The sequence below is a fragment of the Dasypus novemcinctus genome, chromosome 16 (assembly GCF_030445035.2).
Source record: "Dasypus novemcinctus isolate mDasNov1 chromosome 16, mDasNov1.1.hap2, whole genome shotgun sequence".
Lineage (NCBI taxonomy): Eukaryota > Metazoa > Chordata > Mammalia > Cingulata > Dasypodidae > Dasypus > Dasypus novemcinctus.
This window is the reverse complement of record NC_080688.1, coordinates 41814128-41838268: the sequence shown is the minus strand read 5'-3', so window position 1 is coordinate 41838268 and position 24141 is coordinate 41814128. Positions and strand designations below refer to the sequence as shown.

Sequence of the window (24141 nt, the reverse complement as noted above, 5' to 3'; positions counted from 1 at the left end):
CTAAGGAATGGGAAAAAGAAAAACACTTTTAGGTCTACAGTATTTTTTTTTTAATATTACATTCAAAAAATATGAGGTCCCCATATACCCCCCACCCCCTCACCCCATTCCTCCCCCCATAACAACAATCTCCTCCATCATCATGAGACATTCATTGTATTTGGTGAATATATCTCTGAGCACTGCTGCACATCATGGTCAATGGTCCACATCATAGCCCACACTCTCCCACGTTCCATCCAGCGGGCCATGGGAAGACATACAATGTCCAGTAACTGTCCCTGCAGCATCACCCAGGACAACTCCAAGTCCCGAAAACACTCCCTCATTTCATCTCTTCCTCCCATTCCCTACCCCCAGCAGCCACCATGGCCACTTTCTCCTCACCAATGCCATATTTTCTTCTATTACTAATCACAATAGTTCATGAATAGAATATCAGTAAGTCCACTCTAACCCATACTCTATTCCTCCATCCTGTGGTAGGTCTACAGTATTTTAAAGGAAGCAAAGTATATAATTCATGATCCTAGACACAGCAACTTTTTACAATTGGTAAAATCCATCATTAAACAGGGACAATGTTCTTCATGCCACCTGTGAAATGAGTAAACATAAACTATGTTCACAGAGAATACAATGGAAGAATTACTTTTTTGGGGGGAACGGGGGTATCCTAGTAAGCTGGTAACAGTAGGACGGCAATGTGAATGTAATTAACACCACTGAACTGTACACTTAAAAGTGGTTAAATAGGAAATGTTATGTTGTATGTATGAAGAAAAGATCCCAGTAAGTAAGAGAAGATCTGGCTGGCTGAATGCTCCTATGTTATTGCAATCTGACAGAACTCTGAAGGAGTTCTCAGTTTTCAGGGATAGGAAATAGTGAGTTATTTGGTTTAGGGCCACATCAGTAGGGCGCTGAGTCCCCACCCACCAAGGCAGGGACTCATAGATAAAAGATATGACAAAGGACAGAATTGAGAGTTTTGAGCTGGAGCCTGGGAAGTAAGAATACAGAAGAGCAGAGCAGCTGGGCCCCGAGAGAATAGAGACCCGGGGAGAAAGACATCCTGATATCTCCAGCTGGCCTTGTGGAGAAAGGCAAAGCCTAGAGAGCCTCATAGTCTACAGCGGACCTTGTATGAGAAAACAGAGAAGCTGAGCCTGGAGAGAAATGAGTCCCAGGAAGAGAAGAACCCAGGAAGCCTGAACCCTCACAGACATTGGCAGCCATTTTGCTCTAACACGTGGCAATAGACTTTGGTAAGGGAAGTAACTTATGCTTTATGGTCTGGTAACTAACTGTAAGCTTCTATCCCAAATAAATACCCTTTATAAAAACCAACTAATTTCTGGAATTTTGCACCAGCACTCCTTTGGCTGACTAAAACAGATGGCAAAATTTTATTTTCATTTTACTACTTATACTTTTTTTTTTTTTCCTTTTTTCACTGTGTTGAGATTTGTACTTATGGAACAAAAGCAAAAGTGGATAAAAGAGCTAGCAGGAAAGGCAATAAATGGCAACAAACTGTAATAGTCATCATCATATGCTACACTGCTATGCACTTGTAGTGAGATCAAGAAAAATACAGCCAATTTCACTTAAAAATGTCCTTGATGAAGGATTAAAAAGTACGTGACTTTTAATATCATCTGTAACAAAACCAGAGCCACACATAAAGCACTTCTGCAGTAGACCAAAGACGCTCTTTGTGCTTGAGTTGCTAGCTGAAATAACTTCCCTTTCTCCCATGAAAGACCATTTTTACCAGAAAGAATGATAAACTGATTATTCAGACTTGGTATTTGTAGCCACTTTCTCAAAAACAAACAAAGAAAGTTTTTTCACTGTAATAAAAACAAATAGTATTTGTTGTCAATAATAAAATCTGGAGCTCACAAGTCAAAATTAGAATTTTGGAAAATGCCTTTACGAGTCCTCAATTTTCTAGAATGTAAAGGTATCCTGGGACCAAACTGGATATCTGTCTGAAAACTGCTGCACTAAACTAAATAGACCTTGTTAAGCTAGAAAGGGCATTTGATTAATTCCAATCCACTCTTATCTGTTTGCAAAGTTCACACGAATTTTTTGTGCTTAGCAATTTTAAAAACTTTTATTAGATGAATGTTCCTTTCTAGCATGTCTCTCCATCTAGAGCAGGGGTTCTTAACAAGGAGTCCATGAGCTTCAACTGAAATTCAAAAAAACATTATTCTTGTGGGGACATGTTGGTGTAGGTGTGATATATTTATTAAACAATATACACTATAGTGTGAACTTAGTAAGGAGTCCTTGGTTTTCACCTGACTGACAAAGGGGTCCATGGAACAAAAATGGTTAAGCTCCCTGGTCTAGAGAATAGCCTCTCAGAGAAAGAAGCCACCAGATCCCCTTTCACAACTATCATATCCTAAAAATGGAAGATCAAAATCCTAATGTTTACTTCTAAAAACAGGTTCAAATGTTAAATTAGGGGAAGCAGATGCGGCTCAAGTGATAAGGTCTCTGCCTACCATATGGGATGACCCAGGTTCGATCCCTGGGGCCTCCTGATGAATAAGAAGAGAAAGCATGCCTGTGTGGTGAGCCAGTGCCCATGCAGTGAGCCAGTGCCCACACAAGTGAGTCATGCAGCAAGATGATGACACAATAAAAGAGAGAGGAAGGGGAGAGTCAAAGTGAAGTGCAGCAGAGACCAGAAACTGAGGTGGCACAATTGACAAAGAACCTCTCTCCACATCAAAGGTCCCCAGGATCTAATCCATCCAAATCCTAGAGGAGAAAGATAAGAAGACAAAAAGAGAAATAGATACAGTGAATGGACACAGACAACAAAAACAGTGGGCGGGGAAGGGGAAAAAAATTAACCTTAAAAAAAGAAGTTAAATTAGGGAAGCAGATATGGTTCAAGTGATTGAGCTCCCGCCTACCACATGGGAGGTCCCTGGTTTGGTTCCTGGTACCTCCTAAAGACCGAGAGCTGGTGCAACAGGCAGGCGCAGCAAGCTGACACAACAGGATGATGCAACAACAGGCATAAGAAAGAAAAACACAATGAGTGACACAATAAAGCAGGGAGTAGAGGTTTCCAGTGGCTCCTAAAGAAGATGGAAATGGCAGCAAGCTGATGCGATGGGGAAGCACCACAAGCTGATACAACAAAATGATGTAACAAAACACAAGAAGAAAAACACAATGAGAGAGACACAACAAAGCAGGGAACAGAGGTGGCTCAAGTGATTATGAGCCTCCCTCCCACATCAGAGGTCCCAGGTTCGGTTCCTGATGCTTCCTAAAGAAACAAGGAAGATGAATAGACACAGCAAGTACAAACAACAAGAGGATGGGGAGAAATAATAAAAATAAAATAAATCTTTTAAAAAAAAAGTTAAATTAAAAACTTGTTTATATGGTTTATAATTTAGAATTTCTATAATGAAGGGAAACAGGACTGATACACAGAAAGAAATATAGATTTACTTGTTTGAGATTTATAATCATTACAAAGCTTTCAAAAAGCAAAAACTAAAGTTTTCAAAAAGTGCATTTAAAATATGTATTTCCCATTTAAAACATATTCTATGGATTTTTACAGCAGTGGTAATATTTTATTTACTAACTTACCAAAAGTTGTTCCACCAGCTTCTTCACATTCTGCCCCATTTCTGGGGACTGTGATCCACTACATGCTAGTTTTATTAACATTGAGAGGAAGTTCTTACATTTCTTCACGTTTTCTAGCATCGTCTAAACATAGGAATAAAAGCACAAACAAAACACTCAGAAATATTGCAAAGAATTAGAATTTGAGAAAATGTGTAAGGTACATGTGAGAGCTCACCGGGGAAAGATTAGTCTGAACAGCTGCTAGATTCTCTGCCTTGAGATTGGGCTCATTTGAGGGGACAGTAGATGTTCCCAAATTTGAAGGCTTCAGGGTAGTGGAAGTATTCAATGGCTTCACAGAAGTAACTGTGACATTTGTTGGCACAGCCACAGACTGAAATTAAAAGTGATTTATTTTTAGATATATATTACTATGATATAGTGGTGAGTGCCTCATTTCACACTCATCAGATTACAAATATATCTTAACATCTCTGCTTTCATGTTATGCTTCACAACTCCAAGGCAATGCAGCATTTGTAAGAGTTTTGGAGTCTAATAGATCTGGGTTTCATTCCCAGTTCTGTTACCTACTGAGCAAATGATTTCAGGAAAGATACTTAATATTGTTAATTCTCTGATTCTTATCTGTAAAAAAAACAAGGATAGCAAAGTACTTAGTATCCTGAGGTTGTTTGTGAAAAATAGTGCAAAGCACCTAAGTCCTCAAAAAATATTTTTAGGGAAACGGACTTTGGCCCAGTGGTTAGGGCGTCTGTCTACCACATGGGAGGTCCTCGGTTCAAACCCCGGGCCTCCTTGACCCGTGTGGAGCTGGCCCGAGCGCAGTGCTGATGCGCGCAAGGAGTGCCGTGCCACGCAGGGGTGTCCCCCGCGTAGGGGAGCCCCACGCGCAAGGAGTGCACCCATAAGGAGAGCCGCCCAGCGCGAAGGAGGGAGCAGTCTGCCCAGGAATGGCGCCGCCCACACTTCCCGTGCTGCTGACGACAACAGAAGCGGACAAAGAAATAAGATGCAGCAAAATGACACAGAAAACAGACAACCGGGGGAGGGGAGGGGAATTAAATAAATAAAAAATAAATCTTTAAAAAAAAAATATTTTTAATACTTCTCCAAAAAGAATTTGAAACAGAAAGTCTTTATATGGAAATGGAGAATACCTGTAATTTTCTATTTTTGATTAAGCAAAAAAGCAGAAAGATCTACTGATTATCTTATACTAAGAGCATATGCTTTTATTTAGACTATCAGAGTAGGCATAAATTTATTACAAAATGTGATCTCTTATTTTCACATTGAAAAGAATTTTGATTGTTTTTTTTTTGGCCCTCTATTAAATAAGGTGTGGTTATAGCACCACCTTCAGGATAAAAAGTTTAATACAAGAAAATACAAGTCAAATAGTAATTTAGAAAACCACATTGGGATACCAATCTTACTTGAAAAAGACAAATACTAAAAGTTACAGGACATGAGAAAAGTATGGTAGGGAGGATAATAGTTCTAATTCACAGACAATACTGAACCTTTCCCCATCATTTTAATTTAAATGCACATGTTCTTCAGGCATAACACACAGAAAGGTCAGGTTGCTATTCCCTTCGAGGAAACTTCCTTCTATAATAGCCAAGGTATGTGAATTGTAATGCATACCAAAATTTCCCACTTTAGAATCAGACAAAATGTTTGAGGGTGAAATGAGAATGATTTTAAAAAACTGATTATCTAATGATGAAAAGTGAAGCAAAAAAGGCCAAATTTTAAATCATACCTAAAGTAATACAGTTTTATTAAATATAGACAAAGCTTCAAAAGCAACATTGAAAATTAACTTTCCCTCCTTTTCCTATCCATAGTCCTGCTCTCCAGAGACAATGCCTTTTGCTCTTTGTACTACTATAGTCAAGTAACTGTAATCTGAAACTTTAGCTAGTGACTGACTGCTCTTTGGGGTTGAGGGAAGGGGTTGCTTGGGTGTGCTATCCTTCTCCATTACGAAGCCAAAAAAACAATGAAATGTGAGTTCAGGAAAAGGTCCTAATGTTTGTGAGTAGAGGGAGCATTTGTTGTCATTTCTGCTTTCTTTGTCAATATTTTATTCTGTGCCCAGTACAAAATCTTTCTAGCCTTTATCTTACCATGCCAATTCACCTCTTAGAACATACACAGGGGTATATAATCCTGGTCTACTCTACCTACTTACCCCCTTGTGTGCTGAAGGGCCCTCTAACTCAAACATGACTCTTCTTAGACTCCATATTCTAGATTAGCCAATGGTAGTTCTATACTTTTCAAGACTGCCCTGACACTGAATAGGCATATCTGGGGAGCAAGAGAGAAAAGGGCTGGAGTATTTGTGACATAAATCTGTGTGAAAATCAGGCAAATGTAGATCCAGTGGAATGAAATGCATGCAAACTTAGACAAAACTGTACTTCAAACAGGATCATTTTCTGAACTTATCTAAAAGAGCTAGGATTTTAGTTTTGCTCATATTTAACCAGAAATATTAATTCCAAATCCAATCATTTGCACATTAGATTCCAATCTAACCAAAAGACTGGGCTATATCTTCATCATCAAATATAAAATAAAAGTGAACACAGATTTCAAACTAGTTCTGCATTATGTTTAGTAGATCAGGCTATGTTTCAAGTGATTTTTTAAAAATATTAATAGCTGTTAAAAGAAAAATAATTTCAAATTTCTTAATACATATTTACATTAAAAATCAAATACTGCAATGAATGTCTCATGATGATGGAGGAGGATGTTGTTATGGGGGGAGGAGTAGGGGGAGGGGGTGGGGGTATATGGGGACCTCTTATTTTTTTAATGTAACAGAAAGAAAAAAGAAAAAAATCAAATAGTCAAGAACTATACAAAGAATTTTATTTTCTCTCCTTTTTAGATTCTATCTCCTTATTTCTAAGAAATCCCTAAAAGTGAGCTGCTTTAAACCTCAAAGAATACACAGATATTATTTACTAACTTCACTGATTAAAGTAGACCAAGATATCTTTTACTGTCCTAGGCTAGGTCTCAAGAGAAACTCAGCTTAAAATATGCATCAATCTATATTAGGAAAAGTTACAAACAATCCACACAAGAATTATTAGTGGTAAACATATATAAAGAAATATATACATAGAGAGAGAGAGAAGTAATCTGAGGGGGGGGGGGGAGTCAAGCAACTCAGATATACCATTTTAGTACACACACTAAATCTTTAAGAAATTCATCCAATGTTGCTGAGTATATTAACAAGAAAAAAAAACTGATATACTCAAAGCACTGATGATCTAAAGTGATAAATACTTTTCATTTAAAAATATGATAGTAGATATCAAGAGCCCTAAATTCATACCCATTGACCCAATAATCTCCTTAGAATTTATCCTAAGAAAATGCAATTAGACTTTGACATAAAACAATACAGAAGTCATTAAGAACAGAGCTTCTAGAGTGAGATAGACCTAGGGTCAAATTCCCTCTTTACCATATATTGGCATAAATCAGACAATTTTTTAACCTCTCTAAGCCTATTTTTACATAAATAAAATGGAGATAATACAATTTATAGAGCACTCACAAGGATGAAATGAGATCACAGATGTAAAGTACCCAAAAAAAATATCAAATACAATAAATAGCAGCTATTAGTAGAAAAACAAAATGACATGAAATCGGTTTCACTCCATCAGTGGATGAATGGATAAACAAATGTGGTACATACAGACAGTGGAATATTATTCAGCCATAAAAAAGCAATGAAGTTCTGATACACAGATAAACCTTAAAGTTATCATGTTGAGTGAAATAAGTCAGACACAAAAAGAAATATTCTATGATCTCACTAATATGAAATAACTAGAAAATGTAAATTCATAGTCAAAAATTAGAATATCAGTTACCAGAGGCCAGGGGAAAGGTAGGAAATGGAGAGTGAATGCTTAATTGATACAGTTTCTGTTTAGAGTGGTGGAAAAGTTTTGGTAAGGGATGGTACTAATGGTAGCATAACATTGTGAGTGTAATTAACACCACTGAATTGTATACTTGAAAGGAGTTAAAATGGGAAATGTTATGTTGCATGTATGTTACAATAAAAATTTAAAAAACAAACACAAAATTACAGAAATGTACAGCACAGAGAGTGAACCCTAATGCAAACTATGGACTTTAGTTAACAATATAATTACAGTAATATTGGTTCATTAACTGTAACCAATGTACCACACTAATGCAAAATGCTAATAAGGAAAACTGGGAAGCAGCAGGGGGGAGGTATAAGGAAAACTGTATTTTCCACATGACATTTCTGTAAACCTACAACTGTTCATTAAAAAAAAAACACACCCACCTTCCATATTCACTGTCAGAGTTTAGAATGGGAACAGAATGGTTAATAATGCCAGTAGAGGATTTGATCCTGTAGCATGGGACCCAACATAGTATTCCACAAAACATGCTACAAGATTCACCTCTTTTTATAGCAAAGGAAGTTTGAGAGTGGCAGGAAAGAGGTAAATAATGAAGAAAGAAGACTGAATACCCAGTGAACACATGGCCACAAATAAATTACAACTTACTGGTACTGAGGAAGACTTCGGAACAGTGGTTGCCACAGTAGTTTCTATTTGTGCTGATTTTTGAACAGGTACTACCGCCACTTTCTTGACTAAGTGTGAGCTAGAATTCTTAACACAAAAAGATAGTCTGAACACTGGTAGTTTAAAACCGATCAGTACTATGGCTAACATTAAAACACTTTACCATAGCATGATTCTTTATTATAACTGATTTTATAACCTTATTATAGGGTTTATGCACATTTCATACTACAAACCTAACTGGCCAATTGACTAGCCTTTCATATTTTTAAGAAAGCAAAATGATTAAATAAACAGCCCAGTGACCTGAAAGCTTAAATTAAATAAATTTCAAAGGACTTCAGAATTAAATTGTTGAACTTTACTTTCTGGATCATACAGATTCTTATTTAATATCTAATTATAAACAAAAAATCTTCTATCTTTTCAATCCACAGCAATTAGATAAAGCAAAGTAGGAAGGGAAGGAGCAGCTATTAGTGATAGATACAGCAATAGATGATAGCATTGGTTGAGAACCTAGAATCAAGTTAAGAGAACAAAAAAATGAAAAAGAAAAATTGGCAGAGAACGGTATTACCACATAATATAATGAAAAGTCTTTCATTAAAATAAGGCTGAGTCATCAAGAAAATTTTAAGCGACATTCAGCATTGTCTGTTTAAGCAAAGGAAGAGGTCTATAAAATATATATTTTTAACTCTGGCATACAAGATGAACTTCAATTACTCACAGAGACTAACATGTATGCAAAATAAGTCATTATTTTATGTAATTAATAAATATTACAGCCAATTTCTGTATTTCTTAAAAATAATTCCTAAAAGATATGAATAAAAATGAAAACTACTGTATAAACTACAGTCATAATATTTTATTACAAATTAAAACTGAAACAAAATGGCTATTCTCCTTCCATTTAGATAGGCTAATAGCTCCCACCCCTTTTATTTTTTTTGGTTCTACGATCTCTTTATTTATTTTTAATGGTACATTCAAAAAATATAAGAGGTTCCCATATACCCCCACACCCCCCTCACCCCACTCTTCCAACATCAACAACTGCAAATAGCTTTTCAACCTTGCTTTGAGGACTATGAAATCTTATGAGTATGAAGTCTGAATTATTAGTTTAGTGACTACCAAATGACAAAATTGAAAATCTTTATTAACATATTCAAAGAATGTAGTGTTATTCAAAAGGGTGAACAGAATCATCTCAGTTATTTTTATAGACAAATGTACACATTAATATGAAGATTACAGACTACAAAACTAAGAAAGATGAAAAAAATTAAGGTATATTACCGGCATTGTACAGATTTTGACTGTTTTCGTATTTGTTGGTACTGCTGGCCTAGAAGTTATGTTACTTGTGGTGTCAGTTCTTGTCACAGCTTGCTGAGGAGATACCAACATCAACTGACCACTGTTACTTTTGATTACAACTGTTCCTATAGTTGAAAGAAAGAAAAAACAAGTAACCTCTAAGCTAATAAATGTAGCAAAACTATCAACTATTTTCTTCTCTCATTTTTTCCAACATTGTGAATGCAATGAATAAGTGACTAGCACATAATGAATTCCAGGCATGCTCATTATTAAATATAACACCGGAAAAAATTTTTTCTTTCAAAACTATTTAAAATATGAAAGGTCTAAGCATATAGCTGAGATACTCCTGAAATAGGTGAAACACTTTTCTTTCACAATCTTAAAACTATTTATGAAATTATAGTAATTAAGATGAAGAACACTATAAAAACTGACAAATGGAATAGACTAAAGAACTGCAAAATAGATGTGTAGATATGTCATATTAAATTTTCCTAAGAGACACTACAGATCAGTGAGTAGAGGACAGATTACTCAATAAAAGGGACTGGGCCAATAAGTTATCTATATGGGAAAGATGAAACTGAAAGCCTATTTCATACCATACAAAAAAATACTGATGCATTAAGATGCAAAAGTAAAAGTAAAATTTTACAAGACTTAGACAATGTAGAAATTTAGAATGTAGAAAACTATCTTTCTGGTAATGGATTAGGAAAGAATTTCTTAAATAATATAATACTTTCAACTACATTAAAATTATGAACCTATGTTTGGCAAAAGACAAGTCACAAAATAGATTTTAATTCAAAGGACAATACCTAAAATGCACAAAAGAAACACATATGCCAAGGGCATAAAAGGTAAAATTAAGGTAAAACAGTGAGAAACTATTTTATACCTACCTAGATATGCAAAAATTGAAAAGTCCAATGACAATATTAAGTGTTAGAGAGACATGCATGAGTAAAAACTCTAATCAAGTTGCTCAGGGTAATTTCATTAGGTACGACCAGTTTGTTCAACTTTACATGAAGTGTCAAATTAGTTTCCAATTGCATACTTTCAACCAGTACATCTAACCTAAAGAAATTCATGTCCATGTTAACAGGAAGTACATACAAGAATATTAGTATTTGAAGCTTCCCTTCCAGAATGGTAGATGAGGAGCTCCACAGACCCATTCCCCAAAAAAGCAAGCATAACAGAGGAAAAATATAAAATATGACAACTTAAAGTCTCTAGTCATTATCCAAAGGCAATAGAAAATGAAGAAATATTTATTCAAGAAAATCTACTAAAACTCAATAGGAACACCAAGAGTCTGTGGCATCTGAACAAAAATCTGCTCGCTCCCTCTCCCCTCCAAGCTCAGCATGACACACACCATAGCGTAGCCAAAAACATGGGGCTTCCTCTCCCATGATCTCAGAGATATCCCAATTGAGGGATAGTATCATCCAGCATTTCTCACTGCCCCAAGCTACATGTTGTAGAAGAAAAATTCCAGACAAAAGAATCCCACTCAAGAGGGGAAGACACTACCTCAGGTCAGGCATGCTGAAAATTCCTGGACCCAGATTCACTTTACCCCAGCTCATTTGTAGGGCAGATGTTCCATCCCAGAAGAGGCAAATGGAAAAGATGAGCGGCTACTGCTCCTGTCTAGCTCCTGGCTACTGAAGTGAGGGAGTCAGTCAGAGAGAAAGATGACACTAACTATGACTCCTGCTTCAAAGCTCTCCTCAAAGGAATTAACTTTATTAGAGAGAAAGTATAAGGAACTCAAGGCTAAAGGCACTCTATAAAAGACAATGGCAAATTAAGAAGAGGTTGCTAGTTTCAGGAAAGATAAAAGCTAAATCGGGGGAGTTCCAGAGTAGACAGGCAGGGCTCAACTCTCTCACAAATACAACAGAAAAACTGCCAAAAACTGTCGAGTATCCTACTTTGGGGGTCAGCAGACCAGGACAGTGCTGCACAAATCCCAGGAGAGTGAGAGACAGAGAGACAAAGAACCCAAAACAATAAACCTGAGTTACTAAACTCCTGCCGCGGCTAGGGAGGGCCCTATTCCCTGCCCTCACCATTAAACCTGGATAAAACCCCTGGCTCACTGCAACCCACTGAGAGAGTAAAAGATGTATTCCTCTCTATCAGTTGTTAAAAGGGAAGAGAAAGGGTGAGTCAGAGGGCTTCTCTTCAGTGAATTCAGCCAGAAGAGCCCACTCTCAGATCTGGCCAGACCAGAAAGACAGGAAAGCAGAGGGTGAAAGAAACACCTCTGTGGAAACATTTACCAACATGCACAATCTGCTGGCCAGCCAGGAAATTGCAAGGAGAAAAACTGCTTTAAGGTCTCTCTTTAGCTCACCCCTGGGAGAAAATCTGGACCCTCCCCCCCCCATTAGTGAGTCTCTGGGCCTATTTTATTTTTTTAAGTAGGGTACCAGCTATTGAACCTAGGAATTTGTACATGGAAAGCAGGAGCTCAGCCACTAAGCTACATCTACTCCTCAATAAAGTGTTTATTTTTGTTTGTTTTGTTTTTAGGAGGTATTGGGGTTGAACCTGGGACTTCGAACATGGAAAGCAGGCACTCAACCACTTGAGCTACGTCCACTCCCGTGGCCCGACTTTGATAACTTACACTGGGCAATTTTGAAGACTCAGAACGCATTGAAACAAAAAAAGTCAAAGAAGAGCTGTGAAAAAAATTAATGAAATTAAATTTTTAAAAAACCACAAGACAAGAGAATAATTGACCATTAGAGTAAATTCACCAACATATTCAAATGCCCACAAATAAGCAAAAAAAGTACAAGTCATACTAGGAAACAGAAAGAGATGGCTCAGTTAATGGAACAAACCAAATATCCTGATAAGATACAGGATTTAAGATAACTAATCAATGATCATCTCACAAAGCTCCTAAATCAATTTAATGAGTTGAAAGAAAATATAGCGAAAAAGATAAAAGATAATAAGAAGACACTGGTTAAGCATAAAGAACAATTTGATGCCTGCAAAACAAAGTAAGAGAACTTATGGGAATGAAAGGCACTAGGGATAGGATTACAAATACTTTAGAGACACTTCTGGGAATTTCACAGATTAGAAAGATATGGGTCTCTGTTCTCTCCCAGAAAAATAGCTAGAGGACCGGCGGAAACTACCTGGATGAAAATGTTCTAGGGTTTAGAGTACCAGGAAAAGGCTGGACACAACCCAGAAGAGAGGGGGACAAAGGAAAAGAGTCACAATGGCAAAACTGTGAGTTAAAAGTGGGACCTAAAACTTCTGGCATCTTCCCCTATACTATAGACACTTTAGAATTCTCAGGCCTCGAGGCCTGTGGCTACAGACAAAAGGGAATCCAGGGATCTACTGCACCAGGAAAGGGGAGAGAGACACACACAGCCTAAGGACAAAATACCTTTTGAACCACCAATCTGGTCTGCTGTGTCCCAGGAGCTCCACCAGGCCAGGAGGGGCCATGCCACTCTTCACCTTAGGAGCTGGCCCTGACTAAATAGACTGACACCCTCAGTCTCCCTCTCTACTGACAAGGACTGGGTACTGGGGACACAGAGAGGGTAGACTTAGTTCCTACCCAGGGAAAGGGAGGGGATTGCCAGCAAAAGGTTGGAGAACTGTCTCTGAGAAGTTTAAATTTCGAGGCTCTTAGCATCCAGGCAGGATCCTCTTTCACACTGATACAGACCATGCTGCAACAAACACATTCCCACAAGGCTTTGAACTGAAAGGGCCGCCAAAGAAAGCCATCTGCTGGCAGACCAAGAAGTGTATGTGACAAAATTAAAGATAAATAAGAGGCATTTTCCAGACCTTACAGCTTCCCTCCGCAAGGCCTTCAAAGCTGGTGTATAATCCATTATTAGGGAAAGGACCCAGATTTGAGCAACTAACAGGGACAATCCTAAAGACCCAAAATAGGTTGAACCAAGAATCAAAGAACAGCAGTAGCAAAGAGCCAACCAACACTAAATCCCTATGAAAGAGAAATCTAGCATCTAAGTAAATTCACCATCATTAAAAGATGCTTAAAAATCAGCAAAAATTACAAGCCATGCTAAGAACATGGAGAAAATGGTCCAAGCAAAGGAATATATCAAAGCCCCAGATGAGACACAGGAGTTGAGACAACTAATTATGATTCATACAAAATTCCAAAATCAAATTAATGAGTTAAAAGATAATATGGCTAAAGAGATAAAGAACATCAAGAAGACCCTAAAGGAGCACAAAGCAGAATTTGGAAACCTGAATGAAAAAGTAACAGGGCCCATGGAAATGAAAGACACAAAATGTAAGATCAAAAAACACATTAGAGGCATACAACAGCAGACTCGTATTGACAGAAGAAAGAATAAGTGATACAGAAGACAGTGCAGCTGAAATTAAAGATAGAAAAAAACAAAGAGAGAAAAGAATGGAAAAAATTCAGCAGGGGCACAAGGAGTTGAATGATAACATGAAATGCAACAACACATGTGTCATGGGAATGCCAGAAGAAGAGAAGGGAAAGAGGTTAAAAGAGTATCTAAGGAAATAATAGCTAAAATTTCTGAACTCTCATGAAAGAAACGAACTTACATGTCAAAAAAGCAAAGCATATCCCTGTCAGAATAAATGTGAATAGACATACTACAAGATACATACTACACAGAATGTCAAATGTCAAAGATAGAGAGAAAATTCTGAGAGCAAAAGGGAGAAGGAAACCATCACATACAAGGGATGCCCATATGACTTAGTGCAGATTTCTAATCAGAAACCATGGAGGCAAGAAAACAGTGGTGTGATATAATTCGGGCACTGAAAGAGAAAAACTGCCAGTTGAGAATTCTTTATCCAGCAAAACTGTCCTTCAAATACGAAGGTAAGTTTAAAACATTCACACACAAAAACAGAAACTAAGAGAGTTTGTTAAAAAGAATCCACTTTTAGAGGACATATTAAAGGAATCCTTACAGCCTGAAAGGAAACGATAGGAGAGTCTTGGAGGACAGCACAGAAGAAAGAATAATCAAAAAGTAAAAAAGAGACAAAAATAAGATATGACATAGGAAAACCAAAGAATAAAATGGTAGAAGTAAATAATCCATCTCCAGTCATATCATTGGATATGAATGGATTAAATTTGCCAATCAAAAGATATTGGAAAAAAAAAAAGTGTGTATATACATAGATATATTCTGACAGAATGGGTTAAAAAAAAATGAGCCATCCATCTTCTGACTACAAGAGAATCACCATAGACCTAGAGACACAAACTTGCTGAAAGTGAAAGGATGGAAAAAGATACTCCACACAAACAGTAACTGAAAAAGAGCAGGGGTAGCTATACTAACATCAGACAAAAGAGACATTAAATGCAAAAAGTTATGAGATAACAGAAGGCCACTATTTGTTAATAAAAGGGACAATTAATCAAAAGATATAACAGTCATAAATACCTAGGCACGTAACCAGCCAAAATACATGAGACAAATTCTTGCAAAACTGAGGGGAGAAAGAGGCATCTCTACAAGAACAGTAGGAGACTTCAACACACCACTCACATCATTAGAGGGACCAACTAGACAGAAGATCAATAAGGAAACAGAGTACTTGAACAATATGAAACGAGACAGACCTAACAAACATATACAGAACATTGCACCCAAACTCGGCAGGTTATACATTCTCTTTAAGTACACATGGCTCTTTCTCCAGGGTAGACCACATGTTAGGTTACAAGGCAAGTCTCAATAAATATAAAAAGACTGAAATTATACAAAACACTTTCTCAGGTCATAATAGAACACAACTTGAGCTCAATAATAGACAATAAATAGGTAAAACGGCAAACATGTAGAGGCTGAACATACTCCTAAACAACCAAGGGGTCAAAGAAGAACTTGTAAGTAAAATGAGTAAATATGTTGAGATGAATGAAAATAGAAACACAACTTATAAAACTTACATGACACAGCAAAGGCAGTTTGGAGAGGGAAATTTACAGCCATAAAGGTCTATATATAAAAAGAAGAGCTAAAATCAAAGCTCTAACTGAACAACTGGAGAAACTAGAAAAAGAACAGCAAACCATTCCCAAAGCAAGCAGAAAGAAAGAAATAATAAAGATATGAGCAGAAATAAATGAAATTGAGAGCAAATAAACAAAAGAGAAAATGAACAAAACAAAAAGCTGAGACTTTGAGAATATCAATACAATTGACAAACCCCAAGCTAGACTAACCAAATCAGGGAGAAGATGAAAATAAATGAAATGGGATATAAAAGGGGCAAAGTTACAACTGACCCCACAGAAAAAAATCATAAGAAGACATTATGAGAAACTATACGCTAACAAACTAGACAACCGAAATGAAACAGATCCGTAGAAACATACAACCTACATTGACTCTACAAGAAATACAAGAACTGAACAAACCAATCACATTTAAAGAGAATGGAACAGACACTACACCCAAATACACAGGCATATACATTTTCTTCTCCAGGAAAGACCAAATACTAGGCCAAGAACAACTTTCAACAAATTCATAAAGACTGAAATTACATAAAGTAATTTCACTGACCACAGTGGAATGAAGCTGGAAATCAGTAAGAGGCAGAGAACTGTATTAGGCACTAAGATATGGAAGTTAAACAACACACTCTTAGACAATCAGTGGGTTAAGAAGGAATTGCAAAAGAAATCAGTAACTATCTTGAAACTAGTGAAAATGACAACACAACATATCAAAATCTATGGGACACAGCAAAAGCAGTGCTGAGAGGGAAATGCCTACATTAAATGCTGACATTAAAAAAGAAGGAGCTAAAATCAAAGACCTAACTATATACCTGGAGGAATGAGAAAAAGAACAATAAATGAATCCCACAGCAAGTAGAAAGAAGGAAATAACAGGTTAAAGCAGAGTTAAATAAAATAGAAAATAAGAAAACACAAGAAAAAATTAACAAAACCAAAGTTGGTTCTTTGAAATTAATAAAATTGACAAACGCTTAGCTAGACTTACAAAGAAAAAAAAAGAAGATGCAAATACACAAAATAAGAAACGAGGAAGGGGCTATCACCACTGATCCCAAAGAAATAAAGAACCTAACAGGATACTTTGAAAAACTGTATGTCAGCAAGATGGATAAATTAGATGAAACAGACAAATTTCTAGAAACACACAAGCAGCCTAGATTGATCAAAGAAGAAATTTTTTAATGAACTCAACAGACCAATCACAGCTAACGAGATTGAATTAGTCATCAAAAACCATGACACCAGGAAGTAGACTAGGCCTGGTGGTTAGGAGGAGTGTCCGTTTACCAAATGGGATGTCCACAGTTCAAATCCCAGGCCTCCTTGACCCATGTGGAGCTGGCCTATGCGCAGTGCTGATGCGTGCAAGGAGTGCCGCCCCACCGCCTATATAAGGAGAGCCGCCCAGCACGAAAGAAAGTTCAGCCTGCCCAGGAAAGGCACCGCACACATGGAAAGCTGACACAACAAGATGACGCAACAAAAAGAAACACAGATTCCTGTGCCACTGACAACAACAGAAGCAGACAAAAGAAGAACACACAGCAAATAGACACAGAGAACAGACAACTGGGGTGGGGGAGGGGGATGGGGAGAGAAATAAATTAATCTTTAAAAAAAAAAATTGAAAAAAAAAAAATATGACACCTAGGAACCAAAAGAGTCTACAACTGCAAGCAAGAGAGTCCCATCCATCAGCCATATGGGATCAAAGCCTCCTCTCAATTAGAGCTGGAATGGGCATCACCATACCAGAGTCCTCAGGAATGGGGAAAAAATATGGACTAGAGAGGACTTACTGGTATTCTATTATAGACTTACTGTGATTCTAGCAATGGAAGAAATTATATCACTGAGGTGGAGACAGTGGCCACGGGAGTTGCTGAAGTCAGAGAAAGGGAAAAAGAGGTGTGATATGGGGGCATTTTCGGGATTTGGAATTGTCCTGAATGACTTTGCAAAGACAGAACATTATATATCCTCCCATAACCTACAGAATGGAGTGGGAGAGAGTGTAAACTATAATCCATGCTGTGTGGCAATGCTCCAAAATGTGTTCATCAATTGCAATGAATGTACCACTCTAATGAAAGAAGTTGTTAATGTGGGAAAAGTGGGAGGTTTGAGGAGCGGGTCATATGGGAATCCCCTATATTTTTTTATTTAATATGTTTTGTAATCTAAGTATCTTTTAAAAATAAATTTTAAATGTTTTAAAAATTAAAAAAAAAACAACAACAAAACCTTCCACTAAGAAGAGTTCAGGACCAGATGGCCTCACAGGTGAATTCTACCAGTCATTCTGGAAAGAACTAACAGCAACCCTGCTTAAACTCTTCCAAAAAACAGAAGTGGAGGGAATATTGCCTAATTCATTCTATGATGCCATCATCACCCTAATACCAAAGTCACATAAAGACAGCACAAGAAAGTATAATGATGACTAATCTTTCTAATGAACCTGAATGCTAAAATCCTCAACAAAACATTTGCTAATCATATTCAACAACACATCAAATAAATGATATACCATGACCAAGCAGGTTTCAGTTCTGGTATGCAAGGGTGGTTCAACGTAAGAATTCAATGTAACACACCACATTAAGAGATCTAAAGAAAAACACCAAATGATCATCTCTATGGATAGAGCAAAAGCATCTGACAAAATATAGCACTGTTTCTTGATAAAAACACTCCAAAAGATAGGTATAGAAGGAAACTTCCTCAATATGATAAAGGGTAAATATGAAAAACCCACAGCTAACATAATATTCAACAGTGAAATACTAAAGGCATTCTCTCTAGGATCTGGAACAAGACAAGGATGCCCACTGTCACTGTTCTTATTTAACATTGTGTTAGAAGTACTTGCTCAAACACTTAGGCAAGAAAAAGATATAAAAGGCATCCAGATTGGGAAGGAAGCACTAAAAATTTCACTATTTGCAGATGACATGATCCTAAACGTAGAAAGCCCTAAGAAATCTACAACAAAGCTTCTAGAGCCAATAAACAAATTCAGTAAAGTGGCAGGACATAAGATCAACAAGCAAAAAGCAGTAGCACTTATGTACACCAATAATAAGCAATGTGAGGAAGAAATCAAGAAAAAAGATTCCATTTACAATAGCAAAACAATCAAACACCTAGGAATAAACTTAATTAAAGATGAAAAGGACTTACACATAGAAAACTACACAACACAGTGAAAGGAAATCAAAGAAGACCTAAATAGATGGAAGAATATTCCATGTTCATGGATCAGAAGAATAAACATCATTAAGATATCTGTCCTACCCAAATTGATTTACAGATTTAACGGAACCCCAATAAAAATTACAATAGCATTTTCACTGAATTGGAAAAAGATAATTATGAAATTTATTTGGAAGGGCAGGGGGCCACAAATATACAGCTATACTGAAAAATAAAAGTAAAATTGGGAGGAATCATACTACCTGACTTTAAAACATACTACAAAGCTACAGTGGTCAAAACTGCATAATATTGGCACAAGGATAGATATACTGACCAATGGAACAGAACTGAGAATTCTGTTATAGATCCTCGCATAAATGGTTAACTGATATTCAACAAGGCCACGAAGCCCACTCAACTGGGAGGTGTATCCATATCTAAAAGAATAGAGGATCACAATCTCATGTCCTATACAAAAATTAACTCAAGAAGAATCAAAGATCTATATATGAGTTAAAACCATAAAGCCCCTAGAAGATAATGTAGAGAAGCATCTATGACATCTTGTAGTAGGAAATGGTTTCATAAACTTTATTCCCAAAGTACAATCAATGAAAGAAAAAATAGATAAATGGGACCTGCTCAAAATTTTAACATTTTGTGCTTCAAAGGAGTTGGTCAAGTAAGTGGAAAAGAAGCCTACTCAATGGGAGAAAATATTTGGTACATCTATTCAACAAGGGCCTAATAGCCAGCATATATATAAAGATATGCTACATTTCTAAAATAAAAGACAAACAACCCATTTTAAAAATGGGCAAATGATTTGAATAGACACTTCTCCAAAGAAGAAATAAAAATGGCTAAAAAGCACTTGAAAAGATGCTCAACATCCACTAGCTATTAGAGAATTGCAAATCAAAACTACAATGAGATATCATCTTACACCCATCAGACTGGAGACTATTAAAAAAAAAACAGAAGACTACAAGTGTTGGAGAGGATGTGGAAGCAAAGGTAGGAATGGAGAATGGTGCAGCCTTGTGGAGGACAGTTTGGTGGTTCCTCAAGAAGCTAAATATAGAACTTCCATGTGATCCAGCAATCCCACTACTGGATATATAAACAGAAGAACTGAAAGCAGGAACACGAACAGATATATGCACACCAACATTCATAGTGGCATTATTCACTATTGCCAAGTTTGGAAGCAACCCAAACATCCATCAACAGATGAATGGATAAGTAAACTGTTGCCCTGGCATTTGCCAACACCTGGAGAGTAGGTGTTGCAACTCTACTGAGATTCAGGGCTTAACCAGCACAGGAACAACCCAAAGATTTAAGTCTCTGGGACATATATTTAACAAGTATAGTGCTAATTATAGTTTCAAATGACAGGGGCAGAAGAGCCACATGTAGGGAAACCATAAATGAGTCTAACTCTGTTACACTGGGGAGCATAAATTCCAAAGTAAGGCCCACTAACAGGATGCCAAATTCCTGAGCTTGTCTGCCCTCCTTACAGTGTCTAGATAGATGACTCCAAAGAAAGACAGGCCTTATATGAAGAAAATGACAAAACAATGCTAAAGAAATCAATGAAGACAAAGAAATAGACAGACATCCCATGTTCATGGAGTGGAAGACTAAATATCACAAAGATGTCAATCCTACCTAAACTGATTGACAGACTGAATGCAACAGCAACCAAAATTCCAACAGCCTACTTTAAAGAAAGAGAAAAGACAATCATCAAATTTATTTTGAGGGAAAGTGAATCCAAAAGAGAAAAGGATTCTAAAAAAGAAGAGGGATGTGGGAAGAAATCACTGCAGGCCCTTGAAACATACTATAAAGCTAAGTGGTCAAAACAGCATGGTACTGGCATATCAATCAGTGGAATAGAATTGAGAGTTCAGAAATAAACCCTCACTTCTATGGCCAACTGGTTTTCGACAAACCTGCCAAAGCCATGGTGCTGGGAAAACTGGATATCCATAACCAAAAGAATCAAAGAGTACCATTATCTCACTCCCGATACAAGTATCAACTCAAAATGGATCAAAGATCAAAAGGTAAAAACCAGGACCATAGAAATATTAGAAGTAAATATAGGGAAACATCCTGAAAGACCTTGTGGTAGGTAGTTGTTTCTTACACCCAAATTGCATGCAACAAGGGGAAAAAAAGATAAATGGGACTTTCTCAATATCAAAATACTTTTGCAACTCAAAAGACTTTGTCAAAAGGGTGAAAAGCCAACTGATCCAATAGAAGAAACTATCTGGAAATCACATATCCAATACAGGTTTAATATCCATGATATATAAAGAGATGCTACAACTCAACATTTAAAAAAAACAAACCACCTGATTAAAAAACGGGCAAAAGACTTGAATAGACATTTGTCCAAAGAAGAAATACAAATGGTAAAAAAAAAAAAAAACAGAAAAAATACTGAACTTCACAAGAGATTAGGGAAATGCAAATCAAAGCTACAATGAGATATCATTTCAAACAGATTAGAATGGCCACTATTAAAACGACAGAACTGGGGGATGTGGATTTGGCTCAATGGATAGAGCATCCGTCTACCACATGGGAGGTCCAGGGTTCAAACCCAGGGCCTCCTGACCTGTGTGAAGAGCTGGCCCATGCGCAGTGCTGATGCACACAGGGAGTGCTGTGACACACAGGGGTATCTCCTGCGAAGGGGAGCCCAACGCACAAGGAGTGCATCCTGTAAGGCAAGCTGCCCTGTGTGAAAAAAGTGCAGCCTGCTCAGGAGTGGAACTGCACACATGGAGAGCTGATGCAACAAGATGACACAACAAAAAAAGACACAGATTCCAAGTGCCACTGACAAGAATACAAGTGGACACAGAAGAACACAGAGCAAATGAACACAGAGTGCAGACACCTGGCGGGGGGGGAAGGGGAGAGAAATAAATAAAAAATAAATCTTTAAAAAAAAAAAAAAAGACAGAACTAGAAGCAAATGTGGCTCAAGTGGTGAGGCCTCTGCCTATCACATGGGAAGACCCAGGATCAATCCCTGGAGCCTCCCGGTGAAAAAGAAGAAGAGAACATGTGCCTGCACGGCGAGCCAGTGCCCAAGTAGTGAGCCGAGTGCACACATGGTGAGTCAAGTGCCCATGTGGCGAGCCAAGTGCCCATGTGGGGGTCTGCATGGCAGGTAAGTGCCCACATGAGTGCCCAAAGTGGCAAGCCAAGTGCCCTCACAGTGATCCAACTGCCCATAAGGTGAGCAGAGTGCCCGCGTGACGAGCCAAGTGCCCTCACAGTGAGCCAACTGCCCACACAGTGAGCAGAGTGCCTGTGTGTCAAGCCAAGTGCCCTAGTGAGCACCCATGTGGCAAGCTGAGTGCTCACATGGTGAGCCAAGTGCCCATGCGGTGAGACAGTGCCCATGCAAGTGAGTCACACAGCAAGATGATGATGCAACAAAAGAGAGACAAAGAGAAGAGTGAAGGTAAAGCACAGCAGAGACCAGGAAGTGAGGTGGTGCAATTGACAGGGAACCTCTCTCCACATCAAAGGTCCCCAGGATTGAATCCCGGTGAATCCCAGAGGAGAAAGACAAGAAGAGAAGACAAAAAGAGAAATACATACAGAAGATCACACAGCAAATGGACAAAGACAGGAATAAGAGCAGGGCTGAAACTCAGCATGTAAATGCCTTACCTTCCCCTCAGCATGGGACATAACTCCTGGGGATAAGCCTCCCTGGTGCCAAGGGATTACTACTAACAGCTGGTGATACAACTAGCAAAAGACCTTGAATAAAAGGAGGAAATGGTAAAGAAATAGTTTATATGGCTAAGAGACTTCAAAATGAGACAGGAGGTCATCAGAGGGGTTGCGCTTACGCACATCTCAGCAGGATCCCAGAGACAGCCAAAGTAGATACAACCCCAGGTACTGGTGGTCCTGAGGGCTACAGAGACACACAGCTTCCACAGTCATGACAGATGGCTCTGGAGTTCACTGCCTTGCCAGTGGGCCCTACTTTGGAATTTGTGCTCCCAAGTGTGATGGAATTAGACTCAGATGTGATCTCTCTACACTTGTGATTGGTGCTGGGGTTTGTGTATGCATGCTCAGGAGATTTGAACCTCTGGGCTGTCCATATGCCAACTGGGCCCTGAACCTCAGCAGAGTTGCAACACTTACTCTCCAGTTTACTGGGCTTACCCAGGTCAGCTAACAGGGAAGTGAGAATGGTCAACTACCACACCAGGGGACTGAGAGTGTCTACAACAGCAAGCAGGAGAATCACATCCATCAGTTATGTGGGATCTAAGTCCCCTTTCGATTTAGAGGTGGAGTGGATATCGCCAACCCAGGGCCCACAGGATGGAAGAATATAATATGGATTGGAGTGGACTTGCTGGTATTATACTATAGAACTATTATAAGTCTAACAATGGAATATATTGTATCATTGATGTGGAGACGGTAGCCATGGGAGTTGTTGAAGGCAGGGAGAGGGAGGAAGAGGTGAGGTATGGGGCATTTTCGGGACTTAGAGTTGTCCCGAATGATACTGTAGGGACAGATGCAGGACACTGTATATCCTGCTATAATCCAATGGATGGACCAGGGGAGAGTGTGAACTAAAATGTAAACTACGGTCCATGCCATGTGGCAGTGCTCCATGGTGTATTCACCAAATGCAATAATATGTGCCTTACTGATGAAAGGGGATGTTGATGTGGGAGGAGTGGGGGGTTGGGGAGTGGGGTATATGGGAGCCTCTTATGTTTTTTAATGTAACATTTTGTGTGATATATTTATCTTTTTTTAAAAAAGACAATAAAAAAAACAGCAGGGAGGGGAAAGGAAAGAAAGAAAAACCTCAGTGGAAAAAAAAAGACAGAGACATGCAAGTTTTGGAGAGGCTGTAGAGAGACAGGAACACTTACTTACTGTTGGTGGGAATGTAGAATGGTACAGCTACTGTGGAGAACTGCTTGGCAGTTCCTAAAGAAGTTGAATATAAATATGCCACATGACCTGACAATAGTGCTACTGGGTATATACCCAGAAGAACTGAGAGCAGTAACAAGAACAGTCATTTTCACACTGATTTTAACATTGATTATATCAATGTTATAATTGCCAAAAGACAGAAACAACCCAGGTGTCCATCAATTGATGAATGGGTAAACAAGTTGTGGTATATTCACACAACAGAATATAATGCAGATGCAAGAAGACATGAAGTCATAAAGCACATGACAACATGGATAACCCTGGAGGATT

General features: G+C 38.0%; 1 protein-coding gene across 3 annotated transcripts in view; it reads right to left on the bottom strand.

The window, feature by feature from the left end:
• TAF4B (TATA-box binding protein associated factor 4b) overlaps positions 1-24141 on the bottom strand; it is a 173604-nt gene that overhangs the window by 133826 nt on the left and 15637 nt on the right. For 2 of the 3 annotated variants that reach the window (XR_011645958.1, XM_004465145.4), the window contains exons 2-5: positions 9561-9706; positions 8232-8339; positions 3854-4012; positions 3637-3759 (exon numbers count right to left, since the gene is read on the bottom strand). Coding sequence is in view for 2 of the 3 variants with exons in the window: in XM_004465145.4 (XP_004465202.1) it covers positions 3637-3759; positions 3854-4012; positions 8232-8339; positions 9561-9706 (536 nt within the window). In the remaining variant the exon portion in view is untranslated. The remainder of the gene's footprint in view (positions 1-3636; positions 3760-3853; positions 4013-8231; positions 8340-9560; positions 9707-24141) is intronic. The other variant, XM_004465146.4, reaches the window with a different exon arrangement.